This window comes from Scleropages formosus, chromosome 2 (genome assembly GCF_900964775.1).
Source record: "Scleropages formosus chromosome 2, fSclFor1.1, whole genome shotgun sequence".
NCBI lineage: Eukaryota > Metazoa > Chordata > Actinopteri > Osteoglossiformes > Osteoglossidae > Scleropages > Scleropages formosus.
The window spans coordinates 33,499,074-33,524,512 of NC_041807.1; the positions used below are offsets into that span (position 1 = coordinate 33,499,074).

At 47.9% G+C, this 25,439-nt stretch overlaps 1 protein-coding gene across 3 annotated transcripts in view; it reads right to left on the reverse strand.

Annotated features, from left to right (window-relative positions):
• Positions 1 to 4,091: 4,091 nt before the first annotated feature.
• The window catches only part of plxnd1 (plexin D1), a 53,102-nt gene continuing 31,754 nt past the window's right edge, over positions 4,092 to 25,439 (reverse strand). For all 3 annotated transcript variants that reach the window (XM_029249804.1, XM_029249807.1, XM_029249806.1), the window contains 23 exons: positions 24,623 to 24,728; positions 23,537 to 23,676; positions 22,974 to 23,153; positions 22,457 to 22,547; positions 21,959 to 22,240; positions 19,535 to 19,684; positions 17,899 to 18,013; positions 17,127 to 17,234; positions 15,758 to 15,870; positions 14,830 to 14,934; positions 14,335 to 14,465; positions 13,636 to 13,834; positions 13,377 to 13,523; positions 13,080 to 13,236; positions 12,815 to 12,918; positions 12,356 to 12,419; positions 11,531 to 11,565; positions 10,544 to 10,648; positions 9,840 to 10,003; positions 9,336 to 9,483; positions 7,831 to 7,971; positions 5,897 to 5,971; positions 4,092 to 5,247 (listed from right to left, as the gene is read on the reverse strand). In XM_029249804.1, the coding sequence (XP_029105637.1) occupies positions 5,131 to 5,247; positions 5,897 to 5,971; positions 7,831 to 7,971; positions 9,336 to 9,483; positions 9,840 to 10,003; positions 10,544 to 10,648; positions 11,531 to 11,565; positions 12,356 to 12,419; positions 12,815 to 12,918; positions 13,080 to 13,236; positions 13,377 to 13,523; positions 13,636 to 13,834; positions 14,335 to 14,465; positions 14,830 to 14,934; positions 15,758 to 15,870; positions 17,127 to 17,234; positions 17,899 to 18,013; positions 19,535 to 19,684; positions 21,959 to 22,240; positions 22,457 to 22,547; positions 22,974 to 23,153; positions 23,537 to 23,676; positions 24,623 to 24,728 (2,977 nt within the window). In that variant the 3' untranslated portion in view covers positions 4,092 to 5,130. The remainder of the gene's footprint in view (positions 5,248 to 5,896; positions 5,972 to 7,830; positions 7,972 to 9,335; positions 9,484 to 9,839; positions 10,004 to 10,543; positions 10,649 to 11,530; positions 11,566 to 12,355; positions 12,420 to 12,814; positions 12,919 to 13,079; positions 13,237 to 13,376; positions 13,524 to 13,635; positions 13,835 to 14,334; positions 14,466 to 14,829; positions 14,935 to 15,757; positions 15,871 to 17,126; positions 17,235 to 17,898; positions 18,014 to 19,534; positions 19,685 to 21,958; positions 22,241 to 22,456; positions 22,548 to 22,973; positions 23,154 to 23,536; positions 23,677 to 24,622; positions 24,729 to 25,439) is intronic.

Consider the following 25,439-nt stretch of genomic DNA (forward strand, 5'->3'; position numbering starts at 1 on the left):
AGCTTCCTGAATTTTTACTTCTAATTTCCGAAGTGACTTCCTTTGCATATCAAGGATTAATTTCAGTTCCCATAAACCTTTTGTACTGGTCCCATACCCTTTGTGATGGGAATCTTATAATTAATACAAAATTTCAGCTTCAAAAGAGTGCTTACAGTGAAATTATTAGGAGTCCAATTTTAGGCAAAGTATTTTGAAATTGACAAATGTGTAGAATGTATGCAAATTGGAAATAACAATGCACTAAAGATGCATTTACTGGAACGTTCCCAATTAACATTCCCTGTATAATTTTTGAAGGGCTTGGACCAAAAAAAACAAAGGTGGTAAATTTAGTTAAAAGCCATCAGGTGTGCTTAAGCTTGGTGTTCAGACACAGGATCCTACCTGTATCTCATCTTGACCCCATCAATGACATCAACCCATCAGTAATCCCTTTTTAAACTGTTTAGTCCAAGAAAATCCCATACCTGTTTTTGAGCAGATCTTTCAATTTGTTTAGATCTTATCTGAGGATTAAATTTTCCCTTCAGCTCCAAGCACTCTAGAACTCAAGAACTTCAAATTAGAATATCAGCTATAACCTATAATGGCACAATAAATAAATATGAACAATTAGAATAAGTTTCTAGTGGATCAACACACAGTATGAACCACTGATAATTATAGCCAACCATAGCCAAAATGGACACCATTTTATGATTGTGTCCATTTTGGTATCTTGATTTAATTAACACTGGTTCTTAATTATTATTATTATTATTATTATTATTATTATTATTTTTTTTTTACAATGAAGGAAAATGTAAAACATTTGGTTGCTGGAATATTCAATTAAGCTGGTAGTTTAATCGGAGACAGTTGTGGGTTAATACATTAATAACAGCTTCCCGCAGTTTTGGTAATAATGGAAGTCCCAAGACATTCCACGAGTAAGATGCAAATTTTTGTAATGTTTATATATCTAACATAATATTCTATATGCTATGACTGTAATTAAGACTTGCACGGTAGTGACAGAAATCAACTGAATAATACTGTGTAAAATATAAAATGAAGAGATGGACTGATGGCGGCAGCAGGAATTTTTGAGTGGTGGGGCAAAGAAGAAATTTAATTATGGGGACACTGGGCATACAAGGTGTTTAAAAAAGGCCCACGCTTACATCATTTGGACAAGTGTATTACAAAAATCACAAGACCTGCTTGCTATTCAAAACTCCAGAAGACCTGTATGCATTCATATGGTGTTACTCGTGGATTTATGCCAATTCAGGAATCCAGCATAAGGTATCGGTAAAAAAAATCTACACCCAGGACATAAAAAAAATCTGCAAGCATAACAAAACATCTAGATCTGAACCGAGACTATCAAAACCCATATAAATGTGGCTCAAAGCAGGTGAGATTAAATCTCAAAATTGTTGAGTGGTTTTTACATACTGCAGACCTTCTCGGTCCCTCGTGAGCAGTTACAAGTGCCGCAGTCAGTAAAGACGAGCAGTTCATGCGTTTCTCATTCCTCCCTGTTCTGCCGGCTCTTTGAATGGGCCTCGTGCCAGTTTTGGAGTCTTTTTGTGACAGTAAGAACATGTTAAAATACCGTTCCCACCGATCCAAAATGGCTTATCATGGTTCAAGACCTTGTTAGTCTTGTGGCGCAATGGGATAACAGTAATCATCTGTATGTGTCTTCATCTACACGTGAAAGCTAACGTTAAAGTGGAGAACGAATAATATGCAGGAATTATCTGACCGTGTGTCACGGGATATCACTGGAGATTATTAATTCCACAACTGTTATATTGTCTCTGGGAAGCAAGGAAGCCTCATTTCTTCATCAGACTTGTTAACTGAATGACTCATAAAAATAATTTTTTTTAAAAAAAAAACACTAGTTGCTAACAAAACAAAAGTGGACTCACACTTTTCACTTGTTCAGTCAGTGCAGACCTTGTCAGGTGCAGAGATTTGAAAGGCTGGACCAAACAAAACTAAGTAAATACAACACTGCAAAAGTTGATTAAAGCAAACGGCAAAGTCTGTTACCACTTGCATACTTACCATGCAAGATAATGGCACCAGGGAAGCAAAGGGGGCTCATGGGAAATGTAGTCTTTTATGCTATTGTTAGTTAGACCAGGCCATGCTGTTAATTGCAGAGGGGATAAAATAATACCCCCAACTGGTTTGACTGTTTAATGAAGTTTTGTTTCTGTACCGCAAAAAATTCTTCACCAACTCCCTCTTTTTCCCCCTGTTAATAGCTGTGTTGTGAAGGACAGTACAACATTGTGGTGCTGTTTGCTGTGACATGTACACAAGAAATTGAACTATGTGCTGGAATGGTCTGGACTGGGCCTTAGTGTTCCTCTCCTAGTTTGCTGGTAATTTGGTTGGATTGAAGGGTTTCGGAGGGAGATGTTGGTAGTTCGTGAGACATTTTTCACAGTGCTGCTTCCTGTTCATTTCCTTGATTCAGGTTTTTGATGAAATAGGCAAAGAGATTGTCTACAGTGGCACCTTGGATATGTCAGTTCCCTTATCCCTGCGTTGAGTCTTTTTAATACTTTAGCTTTTTTGTACTTTTTCATCACTTTATACATTGACACTCTAAATAGATGTGGATTTTTTTTTCCCCCATGAAACTTGGCTAAATAAATGTACTTCTGTAGATCTATTTAGCCTTCCTGTCCTAGTTCTGCCCTGGTCAGACCTGTGAAAGCGATGTTTGTAAATGGAGATTCCACTGTAAAACATACAAATACATTGTAGCTTTAAAAAAAACACAACTTAAGTGTATATTCTTCTCCTGTAAGTGCAGCCCAGATGATCACCAAGATACTCACCAAGCTTTTATGCTTCCAAGCTGTCTGCTTCAAAGGGCCCTCCTGGTTCCAAGGTGCCGCAAGGTCAGTGGGCCTGCGGGGAAGGAGGAGTGTCGGCCAGCGGAGGACGGCCAAGCCAGAGGTGGAGTAGCGATGCTCTGAGCCCAGCCTCGAAATGAGGAAGGTGAGACCTCCAGCCAAACTGTGAGGTGAGGAGGAGGAGGAGGAGCAGGAGGAGGCATACAGCTGCAAAGAAGGCTACCCCTTACTATGCTCTTCCTACTGTGGACCCCTGTGCTTTTTGGAATGAAGATTTGATATTCTGAAATCAATTTCTAGCCTAATGAGCAGCATAATACACTTAGACTTTGAGTCAGGAGGAGGTTTATTCAATCACCCGTGGAACATGTGGCTCCAGGGCGATTTTCTGCTGGCACCACTTAATGTCTGCGTGCTACTTGACTGCTTGGGCGGAATCGCAGATACAGGAGGATGGTGCCTTCGAGTAAAACAGGAATCAGCAGCGATACAGCCTATAAATGGATTTGCACCGTAAACAGTCCTGAAAAAACCTGGAGTAATAGTCGATCCATTCAAATCCTCTTTCTGGTGTTTCGTGGAATACATCTTTTGCATTATATGAAACTGTATAGCTGTTAAAGTATACGTACTTTTCCACAGTGACACAGTGTTGTTCAATAGCAGGACAAATGCTATATTTTTATGTATTGTTTCCTCTTATGGGCTACTGGGCATAAACCTGATCTCTTAACTGCTGAAGAATTTTGCACTGAAACGGACATTTGGATTCTGCCTTAAATCTGGAATTCGTAAATAGTTTTGTAAACTAATATCTCATTTATAATAATTTACTCAGTTCTTTGTTTGATTTCACTTGTTATATGACCCATTCTGACATCAGCATAAAGTTGCTATCTCACGTATGCCATACTGTTTCCTTACTGTAACAGGACCTTAAACGAAGGCATCAAACAAACTGAAATGGATAAAAATAATATAGAAACCCTATTTTACATTGGAAGATGTTCTTACTAAATTTTGTCACATTTACTGTATCTTATTGATTTATTTTAAGGCATATAAATATCTGTCTGCTGTACTTCCTCTTTTTAAATCGGAATACAGAAGGTAATATAACAAAGTACTTTAGTAGGCACAGCATAAGTGCTGTTTTGTTTATTTGCTTTTGTTTTTAAATTTCATTTGAGTGCAAAGCATTTAAGCACATAACACTGTTGTTGGTTTTGTTTAGGCACCAAAAAGCAAAAAAGTTCATTTTAATTGACCTTTTATCTGAAAACAGGACAAGCCCATTTGAGCTCCTTTAAACAGACTTGTGTACACGCTCAGTCAAGTAACATCAGAAATAAAGTAACAAAGTCTGTTTTATCTAAAAGAAACACAGCCTTCAAAAAAAAAAAAAAAAAAAATCACATTTTATTCACTTTTCCACTTGTTTTTTTCCATAATGTAGCCAAAAAGACAACTGGATCTGGAACGGCTGTCCCTCATTTTAGCATTCAGCGAAGTCCGTGTTTGAGGAAACAGGTCTTGCAGTTCATTCATTCTGTCGAAACATCACCCAGGCCATTGCTGGGATTGTATGTCAACATGAACTCTGCCAGAAATCACCCAGAGCAAGCTGAGATCACAGTTCAAAGCACCAGTAGAAAATCATATCTGTCATCTTCACAGCTCAGACCTGAGTACGTAACTGCGTGTCTGGAGAAGAGCGGGGACAGGGATATATAATAACAATGTTCTCTCATTCATATTTAAATTCCCCATACTGTAATAGAGAGAATAGGACTATAAATATTGCTATGAACACATATTTTACAGTTCAGTGCATTCTTCACTTGTCCTCAGAAGGTGGGGGTCAGTGCGTGCGATCCTGCCGTGAGTACAACCCCGGGTCGCCGTCCAGTGACAACAGGACCACCAGCTCTTCCCTGGTGGCTTGAAACAAAGTGACTCGAGTCTTGGTAGTCCTCTGTTCCTGGTGTGCTCAAACGTACTTTGCGGATGAGCATTTTTTTCTGCGCACTTCGTTCGCTGAAACGCAGTCATTCTGCTTGACGAAGGGGGCAAACTACTAGTGTCGCCAGGCCTCATCCGGTATGCGGTTGGATCAATCCCCTCAAAGGTTTGTAAGGTCTGTCGCAGCCCGTCGTTCCGGTTCGAAGACAGTTGACTCGTGGGTCTGTTTGAATGGATGCTGGCCCTGCTTTTTCAGCTGGTGAGACGGGTGGGGGATGGGCAGGGCGTTAATGGGCGGGGTTTAGGCCTCGCTGCTGCATTCGTAGATGTTGTCCTCCACCAGGGCGATGACCTGCTCAAACTTGTGCTGCAGCTGCGTGCGCCGGGCTGTCGGGTTGGCATCCAGCGCATTCGCCACCTGCACGTGGAGAAGGGGGTGGGGGGTGGGGGGTGAGTTTAGGGACCAGGCACAAAGCCCCTCATGCTCAGAGCTGGAGCACAAAATCTACCCTCCTTCTGCAGTCTGTGATGGAACACAGAGGCACCCGGGCTTACAGACAGAACACAGAGCCCCCCCTGAGCACACGGTCAGGGATGGAGCGAAGACGAGCCCCCCCGGCACTCAGGAGCTGTTTACACATCCCGCATGGGACCTCGCTTTCATATCCACCTCACTGCTGTTGCTCAGTTGACTCCTGGCAGCGTTGACGGTTCAGTTGCAAAATATGCCATCATGCAATTAATGGAATTCTTCTCATGTTTACACGCAAGAGCAGAGTTACAATGACAGTCAGATGCAGGATTCTGGGGATTTCTGAGCCCTTGCCTCTGAACTAAATAAGCGAGTTGCGATCGGCCTGTTAGGAGGTTAAAAGATGTCAGAGAGCACGACGTCCCGCTTGCCGCCGAGCCCGGCTCCGATCCCAATCTCGATTCATTTTGAGCAATCCTACACTTAGTGTGCAACAAAAACCGCAGCTGGCGTCACCTGATAGCATGCTTTGAACATGTCTCAAAACACCGGCCCTGTTCGCACAGACAAGCAAAAGAAAAAAAAAAAGCCTTACTTGATTACGGTACTTCTTGGCGTAATTGTAGATTTCCATCAAGGCCAAGTTTGTGTTGAATTCGTTCCTGTATTTCTGTGGAAAAAGAGAACAGTCTTAAATATACTGTGATGTTACACTAAATATTTATTTCTTTACATTAAACACATCCATTTCCATGAGCAAATGTACATAATGTACATAATAATGAATTTGTCCACTGCTGGTCCTGGTGGTCCAGAGTTTTTTTGAAACCCCCATGCTGCACATGAATGACCATAAACAATAAAACACATTTAGTGTATAAAACAAACAGTGTGGGAACTGATTAAGGGCTCTGAAAGCAGAGGGATGTAATTGAATGAACTCTACTTTTTGAGCCCAGGAAAACTAAAGCAGGAGATATATTTCATGTTCCATTTTGATGATTCCTTTTCGAATGCATTTTACACTTTATTTCAAGGCTGCATGTTGAGTTACATCATTTATTTTATTTTTTCCAGAGCAATGCGTTTTTCCTCTCATTTGGAGAAACAACAAATTATCTGGCTCAGGATCAAGCTGTCTTGATGGATCAATAATGCTGACACAAAAGCTTAGTAATTTAAAAGTCAAGCAGCGAAGCACAGTGTTCGCTTCCCAAGCCGATGAGCTGCGGTGACGAGATATGCGGTTGAGTGGGCGATGCTGAAGAGGAATTTATGAAGATATTTTTAAAATCTCCCCATGCACCTGGCCTGCACTTCACAGACTAGGACATCTGTCTCGTCCTCCGTGGCGCGCTCTTGGTGGACGCGCTCGGAGACATCCGCTGTAAAACCCAACATTTGGGCACATTGCCACGGAAACCATGGCCACCACTTTAAAGGGACAAGGGTGGCCACCCTCACTGGTCAGGCCTAATGTGCATCCTCACAACACCAGTTCCCTCCTTTTCTTGCATTTAATAGCAGCGATGCAATGCGCATCATCTAGTGAAACAATCATACTTGACCACAACGTCCCTAAAATGTGTCGTGCAGCCGCCAGCAAACCGCAAGTTTAGTGAAGCTGAAGCCTAGCAAGTTTCTAACCAAGCACCTTAAAAGCAGAGCATGGGGTCTAGTCCTTAAAATGAGGACAGAAGATTGCTATTTCAAATTCCAAAGTGGTCTTTCCCTATTGAGACATTTATCCAAATTGCAAATGTGCATTTCAAATAAATGAAAGTGTACCGTACGCTTGTTTTTTTTTTTATACACGAGAATCTCCTGCCACGCTGCTTATGTGCTCTTTCATTTTAAAGCATCGTGAATTAACACACTTTTGTCATTGTTTCACAAGTTTAGAGAGGTGAATAGCTGTATTATACGATAGATCCCTTGCAACATTTGCATTTGCATCGCCCAGAGAAATACAATATGTCCAGGAAGTGCACGTCTTATTCGAAACGAAACAAACACTACCATTGTTTCTCTCTTCAAGTTTGACCAGTACGATTGAGCATCTTATAACCCGCAAACCACCGTGGTTTTAAAGAAAGCTTTTTTTTAGCTGAGGATAGTCAACAGTTTGCTTTCATAAGAGCGACAGTGAGGGTGTCTACTACAATACAGAAGTCACAATCAAGCACAGAAAAGACAATTACACTCCATTTCAGTGTTTGCGTGCACTTTTAACAAGGCAGACAGTATGCGAAGACAGCAGGCTTCTATCTTGTGAGTATTTTTCCTATATTATTTATGTTATTTTGCTCATAACTTCCAGCCCTCCGCATATTTCTGTGGCTCCCTTTGTTCTGCTTTGGCTCAAACGCTTCAGTCATTTATGGGCTCCTTCTCCCACATTTGCTTGGAATCATCCACTTTCATCATTTCCCAAAATTTACTCTCTTTTTTTCAGGGTATCCACACATCACTGAACACGTGCGGTCAAAACAGATGTTCGGCACCCGCCAGGGAGCCGCCGATCCTCACCCGGGATTCCTCTGCCAGGTGAGCGTTCATCTCCTGCTCGCTGAGCGGCGTCATCTCCTGGATCTGCCGGTAGTACCACTGTACCTTCTTCTTGTACTCGGGGATCTCTTTGGCGTACAGCAGCTTGTTGGTGGGAGAGTCCTGGAACAAAGGATTTGGCTCGGATCACGAAGACGACAGCTTTTGTGACCAGGGTCACTCCTGGACCATCTGTCGGCCAGGGTACGTTCAATAGCCTCAGTGCAAATTATTGTTAATTAATGTAGCCCGGTCACTGAAACCGCAGCTAAATAAAATGGCATCCTTTCAAGTGCGGCACCATGGAGGTCATAATAACAAAACTACACAATGGCAGACTCCGTCTGAACAAAGAGAGACTGCACCCACAGCCCTGACTCAGCCTTGATGTAAATGTTACGAACGCTAATATGATATTGGCTACACCATTATGCCAGCTTCAATGCGCCAGGCGGCCAAAGGCGCTCTTCATAACAACACTTAGTAAGTTTATGCCATGCAGCCACTCCGAGTTTTCCCAGCTCGCTGTCGACACTGTACGTCTTTCACAAAACACCACCCACGCATCTGTAGACAATAGAAGTCAGGAGGCAGAATTTCCCCTCGTCGCAATGGGAAGCTAAGCTAATTTTTTCCACGAAAAAAAGACAAAATCTTTCCAAATTAAACAATCCAGGCCCATTTAATACTCAAGGGTTCGTAAAAGCCATTGTCCAAATGTGAGTGCATGTTTTGAAATGTAGCACATTTTATAAAAGAACACACTCAAGCATTTTTCGTTCCCCTTCACACTGCCCTCCGTGTCTCAACAGCAGCCTTACTCAATAGCTCTTCCCCAAGGACGCTACCCTCCAGCAGGTCCATAAACGTGTGTACGTGGGCCGAATACGGCTGGGGGAGAGCGAGGGACCCGCTCGGCCTCCACCTGATACCCGACCCCTCCTTCCTGCCCACAAGGCCGCTTCCTGCTGTTCCTCCATCTGCTGGGTAACACCCAGCCGTCTACAAGCCTCCAGATAGCAGGTTTCCTGCGCGAAAACCATGTCTGAGCTCAGTTTCCTACTTCGTTGCTCCCTATTGCTAAGCGGCACACATTTGCCAATTGTGAAGTCGCAGCAAACTCCAGCACGTGGAAGAAAAGTGCATGAAACATTGGTTTCTCACATAATATACAGTATATTTTGGGCGGAAGGGGGGGTTGCTTTCAATAAGGCCGCAAATGAAGTCAACCCACCCCGCCAGAGGCGTAAAAAGAAATGGTGTGTCAGCACGGCTCATGGCAGCGCATTGTTTGGAGCACTAGTTCCTGCGGGAGGAAGAGAGACACGGAGACAGGATATTGTGACTTGAAGGTCAGGGTGTCTGTGGAATGGGCCACGCTGGCGGCCTTCCCTGGTCTTGGTTTTGCACACTGCACTGGAAAAACACGCGGAAGGGCGGCGGGACTAGGCAGAGGGGGAATGAGGGGCCAAGAGGGTGCGGCTCACCTTCCCCAGCTGCAGGTCCGAGGTGGAGCAGGCATCGATGAAAGCTTGGGCGATGACGGACAGACACGCGTCCATGTGGTCCGTCTTGTCGATGTCAAACACAAACTGAGGATTTTTCAAAATGTTCACCCAAAATCTCAAAGGTAAGCTGGTTTGGATGACAAGAGAGCACACGTCAAATAACCAAACCCTACATTGAGGTCTGAATACACGATCAGTTACCTGTAGCGAGCTGCGGGCTCGTTGGTCTCGTGAGTATAATTTGTGCTAATTGTGTAGCAGTTACGGACGTATTTTTAACCCGAAGGTTGCAGAATCACACCCTGTATGCCGCTAGTGCTGTTCTACCCTTGAGCAACATTCATACACTGAGCTGCTCCAGTGAAAAAAGACAGCTGAATAACGTCACACGGGGTAAGAGTGTGAGTTACGCGAAGAAATAATAGCAACAGCTATCATAATCCTGTAATGCAGTTTTTGCTCTGCACTCTACGCTGCCCCAACCTGTTGGTCTTCCAGATGTGCAGGGTGTCTGGGTCTGTAATGCCTCGCTTATCAGCTTGTTCCTCCAGGAAATCGAAGAAATATTTGACGGCCAGAGGTGGTCTGTCTGGCGGGATGCTGAGGATGGCCTGGAACAGATCATCCAGGAACTTCTGGAGAGTTCCCTGCAGAAGCCGAACATTCCGAGTCAGGACCAAACCTGCTTAAGTCAGCATTACGAAGGATCCGCGCATCTAACCGCGTAAATAAGTTCATAATACTTCACAGTGCTCATACCAATGTAATCTTATAGCTCAACCAAAGCCGTATTTAACACTAGGATCAGCCCAGCTTTAAAACGTGACAGAATGCATACACATGTGTGTGCAGGAGAGGGAAGAGGTGACTGGGTCATGGGATTAAATCTCCACTGAGATACCTGGGCTAATCTACCCAAAGCACAGAACTTTAAGCCAAATTCTCCAGAATCTGATTTCCACACGGTGCTCAGAATGAGCACAACAGCAGACACAACTTCCCTGATTGAGGTAAGCTGCTCTGTAAATAAACAGGGCTGTTCCATCCTGAACGTCCAGACGCTCCTCTGGCCCGAGAAGGATTTCCTCCACAGGACACAGATGAGCAGCATTCTGGCGTACATCTGTTTTTCTGAGGACGAACAGCGAGCGGATCTGGGGGACGGGGTTGCGGAGGCGGTCACCCACCTTGGTGGAGAGCAGCCGGGTAAGGTATATCTCCGGGAGAACCTTCTTGCGGTGGCTGTGTCTGTGGGACTTCTTGGTTTCCATCAGTTCGTCATTCGGGAGGACCTGATGATCCACAAGAAGGGACTGCAGTGAACCAACCCGTGGAAAGTGACCACGGCGCACTGCGGCTTGTACTTAACCAGAACGTTGCCCAGATCTTCACTGTTGGCAGCAGCGATGCTATGAATATACACTGATACACGATATCCGCCAAAATTACTTCACACCCTTAAATGTGCCAGCAGTGCAGAGAACGTGCTCAAGTGTTTCACGATATTAGCATCGAAACAAGAGAGACTCATTGTTTGGAGGCAAAATACTTTACACTGCTACACGCGCCATTGTTCTGAGGTTGAGGACGGTTCACATGTGCATATTGTAAAGAAGAATGGAAACATGACATGTACATCACAGTGATCTTGGCAGACACACTGGGTGCATTAAGTTTAGAAGTAACTCTGCATTCTTGCTGGAAATACCCCTCTTATATTTCCCCTTTCCTTATTTCTCAGTCTTTAATGAACTATTACGAAATAATGTGTCCAGTTTGTTACGTTAGTCATAACTGTCCAGCTGTTCGTGCATTAATGTGGTAACCTACTCAGTTTACCTTGTTCACTGTCACATGTCCTTGACCTCTTGCGTAACCTCCAACTCAGATGCATCATTTCCCCTTCATACCTCATTTCCTCTCTGTTCCATTCACCTTTCATTCCTCTCCCACTTGATTGCATCATTTCCCCTTCATTCCACATTCACCCCTCATTACCCACTGCCACACTCCTCATTCCTACTTCATTCTGACATCATCTACAGCCCGTCATTCCTGCCTCGTGTAACTAACTGCTCTCTGCTGCAGTCATGGACTTGGAACACAACAATCCGTGTGTGTGTGTTCCGCGTGAGAAAACGAGAGAGAGTGGGAGGGCGCATGGGTGTGCTTACCAGATGAACATATTTCTCTGTGTCCAGATCTTTGGCTGGAGAGTGAAAGAGAGGGGAACAAAAAAAGAGAAGAAAACCCATCATTGACACAGAGGTTATGGGGAGGGGTCTTGACGGAGACGTGGTCCTGCAGCTGGAGCCAGGCAGATGGGTTTATAATGGCACAGAGGAGTCTGTCATCTCTCCCGTTTATACGGACATCTAAACAAATCCCCTGCGTGGTGTATACTTAACACAATAAGTATCTGCTTGGCAGGTAGGTCCCAGCCAACTCCTGGCAAAGAGTGTCAAACCCAGCTATGGCGCTGAATAAAGCCAAGGTGATTATACTATAGGCCAAGAGCAACTGGAAGAACATCCCTCTTTTACAACACATCATGCTTGGCCTGGAATGAAGGAAGAAAACTCACATGCAAAACAGGCAAATCCTCCCTCAAATCTTCCATTGTTTACATTTCCAAAAAGAGGGATTTCCTGTAAGATTTCTCCTCTAATTGCATTGCTGTTTTCCTTTCATTTTATGTCTTTTCTTGTTGACTCGCACAGTTTGAGAAGGACAAACGTGTCTGGCCGCATGGACACTTAATCTCGTCATTTTGCGGCGTAATTATTTGCCGCATGTGTCGTTGCTCAAAGCGCGAGTTGTCTGAATTCGTTGACGGTGAACAAACGTTTATGTTAAACAACTTAAAAATAAAGATACTCCCGCAGAATGAGACCGTGGAAGCTTTCACGTAAGATAAAAAGAGAAATCAGCTAAGGGATGAAGGCTATCATCGGTGATACAGCAAAAGGACAGAGATAGCAGAGGTACCCGTGACTCACCTCTTCCTAGAGAGTTCTCCCGTTTGTCTTTCAGGCTCATGGCAAGCGAGGCACCGTCTGGAATCTGGCCGTGGCCAAACGTGTTGGGGGAGGGGAGACAAATGCTACAATTAAGTGCAACCAGGAATGACGCTGTGGACCCCCACTAAAGTCAACATACAGGGAAATGGACTGAAGAGCGTTTGCACTGAACTGTGACGACGCCAGGAGTGCTTTCACAGCTTATTCCCAAAGGGTGCTCCCTAAATGACCCAAGGCACTGGAGCACAGAGGTCAACAGTCACACCCTGTTGGCTGAGATGTACTACACTGTGCGGTCACCCTTGGATCGTTGACCAAAACAACTGGGGACGCATCCTGGCCAAGCCTGAAGATCCCCCTCCACCACTTCAAGATCAAGCACCACTGAACAAGTGAAGTCCTAGAGAAGTCCACGGGTGAGCACAAGAGGATGTTTACCTTGTAATGGAATACTGTGTTAAGCTTCTTCCTGCCATCTTCCATGACTGACGTGTTGTCCAGATCCATGAGAATCCGGCTGTTGCTCCCAGACGCAAACCACTCTGTAAGAGCAATGAGAAACAATGTGTGCATTATAGTCTCAAAGCAGCTTGTAGAGGTTTTTGAAAAACTTGGGATGTCATTTGTGGGTTAGCATTAGCAGGCCATCATGGAAAGGGTTGACTAGTCTGGGCTGTGGCCCAGCATGGAGACAGCTACTCACCTAGATCCACATCATCAGCAGAGGGCCACTGAGAGAAGGGCAGGTTCTTATAGAAGGCCTCCAGGATCTTCTCCTTGGCCTGGCAGATGGTGTCTGTATTCATCACACGCACAGTGACGGAGTCCATTCCAAACCCTTGGAATGACACGTTGATGTTCTGCATTCAACGAGAAGGAGGACCAGATCGTGCGTGAGCATCATGTTTTCATCGTTTTAACTTTGACTTTTGCAGCATGACAGCAAACTCCTCGTTTCCTGAGCAAAGAGGTGGCACTTCCCTGATGCCTTTGGGCTCACCTGGGGCTTAGCCTCAATGTTCTCCCTTAGTAGCCACTCCTCATTTAGGGTGTACCGGGCCTTTCCGGTGATGGCGTCAATGGACCCCTTGTTTATCTGCTGTTTGATGGCACAGAGCAGCAGAAAGAAAGGCTCGCCTACAGTTTCCTGGTGAGAACAAAGATAATCATCAGAGTTCATTAAGGGGACTTTTTGTGAGATTACTTGTGCTCTATAGTAGACAAAGTGCTAGAGAAGGTAGGGGGCGGGTAGCTACCACCTTGAGATAGCTGTACATGCAGATGGACATCCAATTGGTCAACATCTTCTCCACCACGGACTCAGTGCGCCGCAGCATGAGCTTGGGGTTCTTGGAGGCCGAGGCATCGATGAGATCCACGAGCAGCTCCTTCATGATGCTCGTGAAGTACTCCAGCTTGCCGTGAAGGGCGATGGTGAGCAGGGAGGCCAGGCTACACCTGGAGATAGCATGCATCAACAGGACACACGGTCAGTCCTTCCTGAGCCACATGCCACCCTGACAAACATGCCCCACCTGGGTAAACACTGATATTTAGCAATAAGCACAGAGAAGGTCTAACTCTGCATTTCCCAGGATGTGGCTGAGCAGCCTGAAGCTCACTGGTTATTTTTAGACCTGAAGACATGTGTTGGGTGTATGAGTAATTTACGCGATTTTATAGACGAGGGGGTAACAAAGGAAGCAAGTAGCTTAGTGGTTAAGAATGTTGACCAGCAGCTGAAGGTAGCCAAAAAGAAAAGCAAAGGGAAACTGAAACGGGCTGTTAAGCACTCTCAGTTATGAAGAAAAATTTCTCAGACTTTTGAGCGTACTGTATGGTGCCGTGCTGGAAAACGGCAGACATCGCGATGCACACGGACATACACTGCACTATTTCGAGCTGTTCTCCTCTGTATAAGAGCCTAAAAGGACACTCCAGCCGGGTCTCTGGATCACCTGTCCCGCACAGCGAAGTCCTTCTGCTGCTCCAGCGCATGCACGAAGGTGATGAGGAAGTGCTTGTTATTGAGAAGCGTCGAGAACAGGGCGATGCCCTCCTCCATGTTGGGCTTGGCAGTGCTGGCCGGCTGCACGCAGAAACACACACACACACACACACACACACACACACACTGACTGAGAAACACTCTATTCCCAGGAAGACCTTCGCTTGGGTGTTCGGGCGGTCGAATCAGACTCATCGTTAACCACCACGAAACAGCACAAAAAAACAACTATCCTGCAGTCATTACTAAACCGAACTCGTGGAATCGAGCAATGAAACAAAACACAGAGTCATTAAAGGAACCAAGTTATGAATGTCATAAACCGAAAACAACATCCTCACAGAGATTCTGTTAACCAGGTTAGCTCATACCAATTCTGGTTTCCATGACAACGCAGCAAAACGGTTCATGACAAACAGACGTCGGCACTGTCGCCGAGACCTACCTTCCAGTCCTGCAGTAGGGGGTGGGTCTCCGGCAAGGCCCGGGGCGCCTGATTGTCATTCTCGTAGATGGGCTGCAGAAGGCTCTTCTCATAGTCCGAGCACATCTACGGGACGCAGAGAAGTTGAGGAGCCTCGCCGCACAAAAACATTCGCCCACACAACGAGTTGTTGTTTCAAAGCGTTTCACCTTAACCATGGTGTGTCAGTCTGTGTCAGCGGTAAGAGGATACAGAGTACGTGAACATTTACAGGCCCCACCATTTGGAAGACCACGATGCAGGACCATCCAGGACTCCCACACGGTGCATCAGGTCCGTGTCCCATAGTGTAAATAGGAGGATCACCATAAATTAGGAGTTTCGGTGCAATTACACAGAGACAAGGCAAGCACTTTGTATCGCGGCACATCGCACACCACTTATAAAGACACACGCGGGTTCTGCAAGGAGACTCAGCTGTTTCCTTTTAACTGGGAACAGTCCTGGATCTCGGAACTGGGGCACGGGGCGAATGCCTGCTTGTTTTGTGTTTCGGGGGGCCCCGGCGGAGCGAAGCGGGGGAGGGCTGAGCTAACAATGCAGCTATTTTAGTTACGTTACTTTGACTCTCCCGCGATTCTCCTTCCCCGTCTCCCCCCACAGCTGTGGCACTGTCCACTCTCACCTAGTTGGTGACCCAGTTTCCATGCCCTTTGTGCACGTGTGTGTGTGTGTGTGTGTGTGTGTGTGTGTGTGTCCACTGGGATCGGGAGTGCTCTCTCTGAAAAGCAAACGTGTGAGCGTGTGGGAAGAGAAACACTGTATGTGTCACGAAGGGGGGCAGAGAAAGAGGCAGAGGGGGCGAGAGGGTGCTGGGAGGTTCTTGACTGGGTGCCCGCATTGTTCTGAGTGCCGGTGGTTTCCACAGCCTGCGCGGTGGGGAACCCACCTTGGGGAAGAAGGTCCGCATGACAAACTGCTTGTAGTCCAGAAACGGGATGCCCTGGCTGCGGTTCAGCTCCTTGGTGAGGTCCGTCATGTCAGTCTGCAGCTCGGCGAAGCCTGGGCGGGGGCGACACGGGGCCGTCACTCGGCCGCCTTCCTGTCATTCTCCCGCCCGACACAATCGAGGGCCCGCACATGCGCCCCGCCGGCCTGCTCGCAAGCATGTACGCAATGCGATTACGCAGTCCGGCGCAGGCGGGAAGCGCCTATATTTAAAGCACATGTAGGAGCTCCACTCTAAATTGATGGAACTAATTGAAACAATGTTCTCCGAGAGATGTGGGGATGTCATTCCGCAATGGGAACACGGTAAGAAAATTTACAGAGCGGGAAAAACGACGTGGAGCCGGCGTAAACGAGGTTTGTAGATGTTGTTTTGCAGTGTGTTCACGGTGCGCCGTGTGGATCCGGTAAGAAGAGGAAGCGCGGATCACTCGAGGAGACGTACGGGTCCGGGACACTCGGTGTGGATGGCCGGCGTGCTGCGTGACGCTGCGCGACGCCGTTAGTCATGACACTGGTCCGGATTAGAACACGTCCACTACCGTGCTTCTGCTTTCCAAGTCCGGTCCTGCCCCTCTCTCCTCCACCTCGCCCCCCACCCCCGAACCTCTCTAACACCCGACACACTTGGTTGGAGAACTGCTGTCCTGGCTTCTGAGTGCCCCCACCCCACCCCCCCATCCCTCCCACACAGCTTACTTGACAGTGTAGCCATAACAAAATGAGCGTGACCGCTGTGGGTCCACACTTTCTGTCTGAGTCACGCTTACGGGGCCGAATCTTGGTCTTTCGACACAATGCCCCCCTCTTATTCTTGGTCTGTGCGCGCACACACACACACACACACACACACACACACACAAAGGCACTATCTCCAAAGCTCTTCTCACTTGTGGCTCCTCTCGGCGTGCCCACGCACAGCAACATGAGAGAAGAGGAGAGAGGCACTTCAGTGGCCCGTTAATGACATTTCCAAGCACCGCCGCTCCCCCTAGGTGTCCTCCCAGATCAAAAGCGAGTGCGACGCGGACCGTCCGTGCTTTCGGGAGCTCAAACGATCCTTGTGACCTGGTCAGTCAAAAGCATTCCTTTGAAGGCCTAGGCTGGAGTGTATGTTTGCGTGCATCGGTGTGTATGGGCGTGAGTGTGCGCACGCTTTCCTGTGGGTGTGTACAGGAGCTGGGCTTCTGTGGTCGATTTGAAAAAGGTGTTATAGGCTTGCTTTTGCGCAGCGCGTTTCTGCATAGAATGCGGTCGCATGCCGAGGCCGCGCACAGAAGCACGTGCGCTCCGGAGCGTGTGTGCGTTACCTTTACGGATCTCCTCCCTGATCTGCGACTCCATCTCCTCCATCTGCAGCAGGGTTTTCTGCCAGTAGCGCTCGGCTCGCCGGCTCTTTGTGCAGTACACCACGAGCGCTAAAGGGGAGAGCGAGCGAGTGGGCGATCAACGCGCCTAATGAGAAAATTAAACAGCTATGAAGTTCTTAATAGAACGCTTCCATTTCCGCGGACGGCGGAGACGTTGTCATGCTGCTTTGTGGCAAACAAAAGTCTCCTTGGGAGCATGTCTGCTTAATACAATCGATGCTTTCAGGCTAAATCGTATTGTAAACTGTTAAAATATTCCGCATGCTGGATCACGCAGCGTAATTAATAGCGCTCACGGTGCAGTGCAGACGCCCACAGTGCGTTTGGTGACACACACACACACACACAATGACGCACAGGATCGTGAGCCTGCATACACACACACATGCACAGAGGCTCACGTGCCCACGCAACACACACGCACCCGGGCCACACATGCTTCGAAGTAGACATGCTTTTGTGCCGGACTTCAGAGAGAAGGCCGACTGCGGCCAAGCGCCCGGCTCCGCCATCGGAGGGGACCGAGCCCCGAGACCCCAGCCCTTCGCGGCGGCCTTTCATCTCCGCGCGCATCTGGAGCGGCGGCCAGCCGCGGCAGCGTGCCCGGGACGCTCGCGGGGATAAATCACGCCGCTGACTCTAAAAACAACTTTCATCCGCCGCACCGCCGTCTGCGAGGGCGCACCGTTCGGCCCGCGCGCCCACCACTTACCCACGGTGCACAGCAGCAACAAGACGCTACACACCACGATGGACACCACGATGGCCAGTTCACTGCCGCCCAGCTGCACCGTGGCGATGACCTTGCGGAAATTCCCCACTTGCACCTGCAGACAAACACACACACACAGATTTTCATGTTCGGGGTTGGCGCGCGCACACACACACACACACACACACACACACACACACACACACACACACGCAATAGACCACTGACATGGGAACAACGCTGCCCACCGCACGACTGTCGTGTGTCTGTGCCCGGAGTGAAAACATCGGGACGTGGCAGAGAAGCCTTTATTAAGATGAAGAAGATCCAGAAATGATAAAAAGTGCTGATGTCGGACAAAAGCTCCAGCTTTAAATATTATGTATGTGTCACATTGTTGACTAGTAACTGCAACCATTAAAAGAGATTTCAGTTCTTTTTTTCATGTTCCTGTTGAGCTCATGATCCACTTCTTTAAATGAGAACTTTTTCTCTTTTTCTGGCTTTGGTCACGCTGAGATACAGCAGGCGCTTTGCCCCACCGCCCCTCCGCCCCTCCGCCCCTCCGCCGAAGACCATCCTCTACAGGCGAGCGCCGGAAGCCGAGTCTCGTTCTCCCTGCAGACGTTTATTTTTCCAGCCCGCAAACACAAAGAGCGATGTGTTTTCATCCAGGAGTGAGTGTGATTTAAAAAAAAAAAACACATTGTTCAGGGTTCCACGTTTAGTCTCAGTAATTAACTAGCTCTTCCCTGCCTTGCCTGTGGCTCTTCTCCCAACTTCAGTGGATTCCAGGGGAAGTCTACAAAAAAGGTATTTGAAGGGAAAAGCACTTCCTACACAGAGGTGCTCTACCATGGCAGCCCCCCCCCGTCTGTATTATGACATTCGTCTAACCTTTGAACCGGCGGCTCATATCTCCTTTTCCTCTCCCTAATTACTCGTGTTTATTTTTGGACGTCCCGCTTCGGGGCCGGTTTTCACCCCACATCCGAACGAGGCTCCGGTGCTGCGACGGGCAGTTGGGTTCACAGGCCGTGCCCCTCTCCACCCGCCACCGCGACAGGCCTCCCGCCAGAGCGGTACAAGGTTTAAAAAAAAAAAAAAAAAAAGACTTGTGTTTTCCACTAACAAGCGCTCCCGAAAACATAAAGCGTAAACAGGAAAGAGCCTGGTGCATGTTGGGTAGGCGCACACATCGCCTCATCACCCAAAGAGCGGAGACAAAAACAACAACAATAATCAGTCTAATGAACGGGCTGATTGTGACTAAAACGAGGCCTCCTCTCCTGACGCGCATTTCAAGAGATCGGCGATTGTGAAACACCGCATTCTTGCTAAGAATCGCACCGCTGTCTGTACATTTCTAAGAAAGGGAAGCGGTCTCCTCCCTCCACGAACCTCTGGATTAATCATCAAGCAAAAAGAACATCATAAAGTCTCAGCGATCAACTACGCCGGTGACTATTAGACGCTTATGAAACCTAATCCTGCCGATGGCGGAGCTGCCCGTCAACCGGGGAGGATGACGGCAGGTGGAAATACGACGACAACGTTGACAACAACAATCGCAATGAGAGAGCTCAAGAGGAACGGTCGCTCACCGGAGCACGACGGGTAACTCGGGCCCACTTACAATGACCGGCTGCTCTCGTTCGTGCGAGTTCAGAGAGCCGTTGATGGTGCAGTGGAACAGCTGGTCGTTGCTGAAGCTGATGTCACACGGAACGGATCCGATGGTCACAGAGTATTCCTCCGGCGCCAGGTCCAGGGCGTTGGGTCCTTTCTGCGCAAAGCAACCGCCATCCACAGCAGTCAGTCTCCGCACACCGTCATTTCGGAAGCGGCACACGCGTTTACGTTTGCATTCGTTCGTTTAGCGGACGCTTTTCTCCAAAGCGACGTACATCTCGGCGAAAATACAACGTGTGCATTACATCGAGAGAAAGAGAGACATGGTTACAGACGCGTGATCCTTAAGTAAAGTTAGTTTCTTTCCACTTGATGCACCAGTGTTCACCGCTCAAGCAGGTGCATGAAACACAGGATAGATGAATCCTGATCGCCTTCCTTTAAAGGTACATAAACATTTACATACAATGTAATTAGATACAGGAGTAGCGGCCGTGTAAAGGGTTATGTGGGCATGATCATAAAGTTATGATGCATGAACATTTACACTTTACATGAGTTAGAGAGACCTTGGGCGAAGTGAGTCTGGAAAACACACACACACACACACACACACACACACAGAACATTGCAGGAATTTATTCCCCAAACTCACTAACTATATTTTCACAGTAACGTGCCTGTTACTCTAGTAGCTGTCTAGAGAACTGAGTGTGATAGGTGATAGACAGATAAATATGACAGATGTGGTGGAAATGTATGGAGCGGTTAGGAGATCAGGAGTGAAATGGGTCTGAAAGAGATGGGTTCTGAGACCCATTTTGAATGCTGGAAGGGATTCAGCAGTTCTGAGGGACAGAGGGAGCTCATTGTAACAGGTCAAACCTGCCAAGTGGCAAGGGGCGGGGGGGGGGGTGTAGCGCTCTTGCTGGGGTGTAGGAGAAGATCAGGTATTGTGGCACATGCAATCGCAGCGGCATGGAAGGGAGGAGGAAGGTGGGCCGAAGCACACACCTGCCCGCCACGTTTCCCTATCTGACTGCCATTTAAGACCTCTTCCTCTAGAAGGAAAGGGAGCGCGAATGAGAGCGAAAGAGAGTGAGAGAGAGGAGAGAAAACTCCCGAGAGCCATTCCTAACACCGTTCCTGGAACTGTACCATGCCAGCCCCTTGTAACCCATTTGGTGAAACAGTCCAGCGCAGCCACTTATGAATGAAACCGACATCTGTTTATTACCAACCGCCATTTAGCGCATGCCAATATTCAAAGTGATTTGCAATGCTAGGTGTGCTTACTGGGGTAGCGTAGTGACTAGAGCTCACATGTTTCACACGGTTTCAACCACATGCTGTACTTGGGATTTTCTCTGTAGCTGGGGAGATGCAATGTTTGTCCTCAGACCACTATCAACAGGAACTGGGGAAGAACTAAATACGCTTTTCCTCCTAGTGACTGTCTCTGCGGGCCATGGTTCTGGTCACTTGGTCAAGCAAAGACTAATAATATCAGCGGTGCGATCACGAGTGACCAGCTGGACCCTGGTTCTACACCAAGACTTTTGGTGGCTGATGGAAACTGTCACAGTTGTTCCGAAGCCCGCTATACGGAGCAATTTAATGGCACCCCCGTGGAAGGACTGCGTGAGAAGGGGGCAACCAGGTGGGTCGGCAGACGCTGAAAACAATGGGAGGGCTGAGCATGTGGAAAAACGGTGTGTTTATCCTAGCATGCTTCCCGTTTACTGATTAAGGGGCCCAGCCTGGTCCCATCCCAGGATGCAAACCCCTGTATCTCTGTCAACAAACACTTCCTTGCCATCTATTTTTTAACCGGCCGGCATCGGTCTGACCGCCTTCCTCAAACCTGACGGAGTCAGGACAGCATATCCGATCCACTTGGAAAAAGCCTGCTGCTTTCCACATCACGGAGGCTGGAAGAAGGTTCAAAGTCACATATCTTTTGTTTGCATATGTGAAAATTCCCTGTTTTTCCCCCTTTACCTTGCGATGGAATTTTTTAAACACTCGTACCGTCATACGAAAAGTGTATTTAAGGGAAGGGGAAGTTTGGTCAGCAGAATAAGGCCTCACACACCGATGTGCTCAACCAGCTCTGTGGTCAGAGGTTGTAGCTGTGGTTCTAGTAACAGCAGTACGTGCTTTCATGCCAGACCCGGAACAGAGACGAGCATCTGAAAACACGTCAGCTGAAACGTTTGATTCTCATAATTTTCTGCACGGAAAAGAAGAAGCAAAATGAACGGTGATCGATGAGTGACCGACATGTGATCTGGTAATTCCCTTCACGAAAAAAGCAGAGAGAAACTTGATGGAACACAGTGGCCTCCCTTCCCCCCTCTTGGGTCACAAATATGGGTACCTCCCCATCCTTCTCACTTCCTGCATCTTCCTGCTACCGTTCACTCACATTTATGATCAGAGTGAGGGGCTCTCCAGGATGGTGCTTGATGAACTTGTCCTTAGTGGCTGTGAAGAACTGTGGATCCTCCAGGTACTCCATGTAGAATTGCGTCCCATAGGGCTCTTCGTCTTCCTCCTCCTCCTCCTCCTCCTCCAGGTCCATCTGGGAGACAGGGCGGTCCCCAGTGTACAGGACACCGTTCAGGTAGAACTTCACGGAGGCCTGCGTGGACTCAGGAGAAGGCGGCGAGGAACAGATGATGACCGTGTTTGACTGGACGGAGCAGGACTGAAAACGGAGAACAGGACACGTTTATGAGACCTTATCAAAACATGTTGCAATTTAACATAAGTCTCCTCTGATACCTGGTCATCATGTTCATGGACATTGCAAGGTTGACAATACAAGCTAAAAACAGCCAGGAATCCTTCATAGGGGCCGAGCAAGTTCTGCGATCCACCACTAGTCCTCAAACAGGGCAGGAGTCCAGCAGCAGTAACTCACAGCTTGCTCAATCCCGATCCCTCTGACCTCCATGTCGACGGTCTGCACCAAGTTGAAACCCTGTCCTTTCACTGTGATGGTCCTCCCGCCACTGGAACAAAGGCATGCAAGTCAACACCAAGACTTAGACTGTGGAAGAGTGAGTCAGCAAACACATCTGCCTTGTCCCCAAGTCCAGGGAGTGACTTCGTCTAGCGAACAGCCTCCCACTCACCCACAAACCAGCTGCACTGGGGAGAACACTGGGTCTGCTCACTGGGAGAATCCCCAAAAAAACAGCCAAACTGTGAACGTGGCCAGTAGACCTGACTAGAATATGTTCTAAGACAGGAACTCTTCTTGCAACACCAGCTGAATGAAGTGTGACACCACAACTATCAGTGTTTTTGGGTTGATGGCTTTCTGGGGCTGCGGTACAAATTCTTCCGTGGAACTCATTTGAAACTTCTCCGAAACTTTGGTGGAACTTCTGTGGAACTCGTGGAGAACAGGTGGACACAAGGGGGAGGTCAGTTACCTGAGGTGGCTTTTCTGTGGCTGGATCGTGGTGATGATGGGGTTCTTCTCGTAGGAGTAGAACGAGCTCATCTGAAGGTTCTGACACGGGAGGTCTTCAAACTCCACGCACACGGGCACGGTCTCGGGCCGAGTGTTTTCTGCCGCTGGCATTCGGCACTCAATGGCGTTCGCGTCATTCCTGCCACCCGAGCGAGGGCCGTGAGCGAACTCGTGCCGCAACACAACACTAGACAACGCTACGTGGCACGAGCCGGTCCATGTGGCATGCCACAACACCGCGACACATTGTAACGAAGCGCGAGAAGACGAAACACGCTACAGACGGGGAACCACAAGAGAAATCCCGTACTCTTCTGCAAAAATTGCAAGAATTAATCTGGTCTTCCAAGGGGGATTTTCATGCTTTCAAATTGTTTGCTACACCACAAGTGCTTTTATGTTACTGCGTTAACTTCTTATCGCGTCTAACAAACCGAAGCATATCGGAAAACAAGATGACAGCAAAAAGAACATCATAAAGTCTCACTGATGAGCACGCTGGATTCTAGGATGAACACTTACAGCAGTATGGCACAGTCCTGGGTGCCGTTGACCCTCACTCGCACCCGGGACCCCGCGTTCAGGTGCTCCCCTCTGATGACAACTTCGGTGCCTCCACTCAGGGAGCCGTTACTGGGCTCCAACGAGAGAACCCTGGGGATCTGAGGAGCAAAGAGACAGAGAGGGTCCTTCAGCTTTTGCTTCATTTACAGGTTGAAACTGAATAATTCCGAAGAATCGGGGCACCATGAGACAGCGGCATGAGGAATTAAAGTACTAATTATTAATCTGCTTAACTCAGAGCACCGAGAAAGTGATGACCCTCAGCATTTCTACTGTTCTCATCGGGTCGTCTCTGAGCTCGGCCCGTACCTCCTGGGCCTACGCCGATCTCAACACCGTCCTCTCCACGGGTTGCTCTCCTTCTCTCTGGGCCCCATGAAACCTCACGACACCTCAACCTAAATCAAGTGGGGTCTCTGTGAGGCGGAAAGGACTTCTGCATTCCGTGGCTTTCCTGCGGTCACCCCCCCCCGCGTGCATCCACTCCTGGGACATCCTCTAGAACAGCCCGGCATACTTCCCAAGACGGGATTCACTTCCTCTGAGGAAAGGGGGAGTGTGTCCAATGGGGGTCAGGGGAGGGGTTCCAAGGCCTATTGTCTGCAAGGGGCAGATGCTGGAGGCAGATGTTTCCTCAGGAGAGGGCTGGACCCAGGTTCAAGGAAGGAGGCAAGAAGCGTGCTTCCTTCCTGTGTCTGAGAGGACAACTTCTTAGCCTGAAAGGACTATCTGAGTAACTAGAGAGGACCCAGGAAACACACTCTCACCCCCAGTGATGTTGGCCTTCCGCGGTTGAGTGGGATTTGTGCCAATAAATAGGATGTCTGAAAGATGTTGGCTGCAAAAGAGTTCATCATCTAGAGCAAAACAGGTAGTTCCAAGGGCAGCACTTTAAAACTCCATTAAACAGCCTGGTGCCGTGGGTCAAAAACTGTAAAACGCCAATACTTCATGGAGGATTATTGCGAGATCCAGCTAAAGGGATCCAGTATCATAGGGATAAACCATAAACTGCTGTGTGGCGCAAACCGACAGAGAGCTCACCAGGTATGAAAAGGCTTCTTTGGAGGATCCCACTGCTGCGTTGTCCACAGTGACGGTCACGACGTCCGACAGCTCAGCCCTGGACTCCCCCGTCACACACACTAGCCTGGCAATCGGAGAGCAGGGACACAACAAGTCACACAACTTCCAACACACGCAAAGACACGCGTATCGCAAACTCACAATGGCAACAGCACAACACAGTGCGGCGGGGGTCCTGCCGAAACATGCTCATGTTCGCACTAGAAGGTGTAAATGTTTTCATTTTGAGCTTTAAAGGTTTTGGGTTTTTCATGTTTGTGCTTTTTGTGTTAAGGTGAGAAGCAGCAGGCGCAGTGATTCAGTCGTGTGGGAGGGTGTGGGCGCTAAAGAGAGAACCGTAACCGTACTTTGACTCACTCACCTACCACTCAGGCTGGCACTGCGCATCCCCTGCCAGGTGGTTATTTTTGCAGTTCACAACATTCCAGACCACAGTTTTCATAACCTGACTCCTTATCTATGTGCAGGTCACAGCTTTTGCTAGTTGAAACTTCATAGGCAAATTAGAGCCAATTTCTGAAAAGTGCTGAAGACTTCTGGACTTGGGCTCCACCTGAGTCTATGGTAGGTTCCATGCAATCTTCTTGGACCTCTCAAAGAAGGCGAGCATTCTCCTTGGTGTCCGATAGGCCTCCATGGCATGGCCAGATTGCCCAAGACTGCAGTAATACCCCCCGAAAAACGTGGCCACGATGGTGCCTGCTCTGAGTTCCTACTGAACCAGAATGGAATTTGCAAACAGCCACCATTTGAGAATCTTCATCTGGCAGAAAAC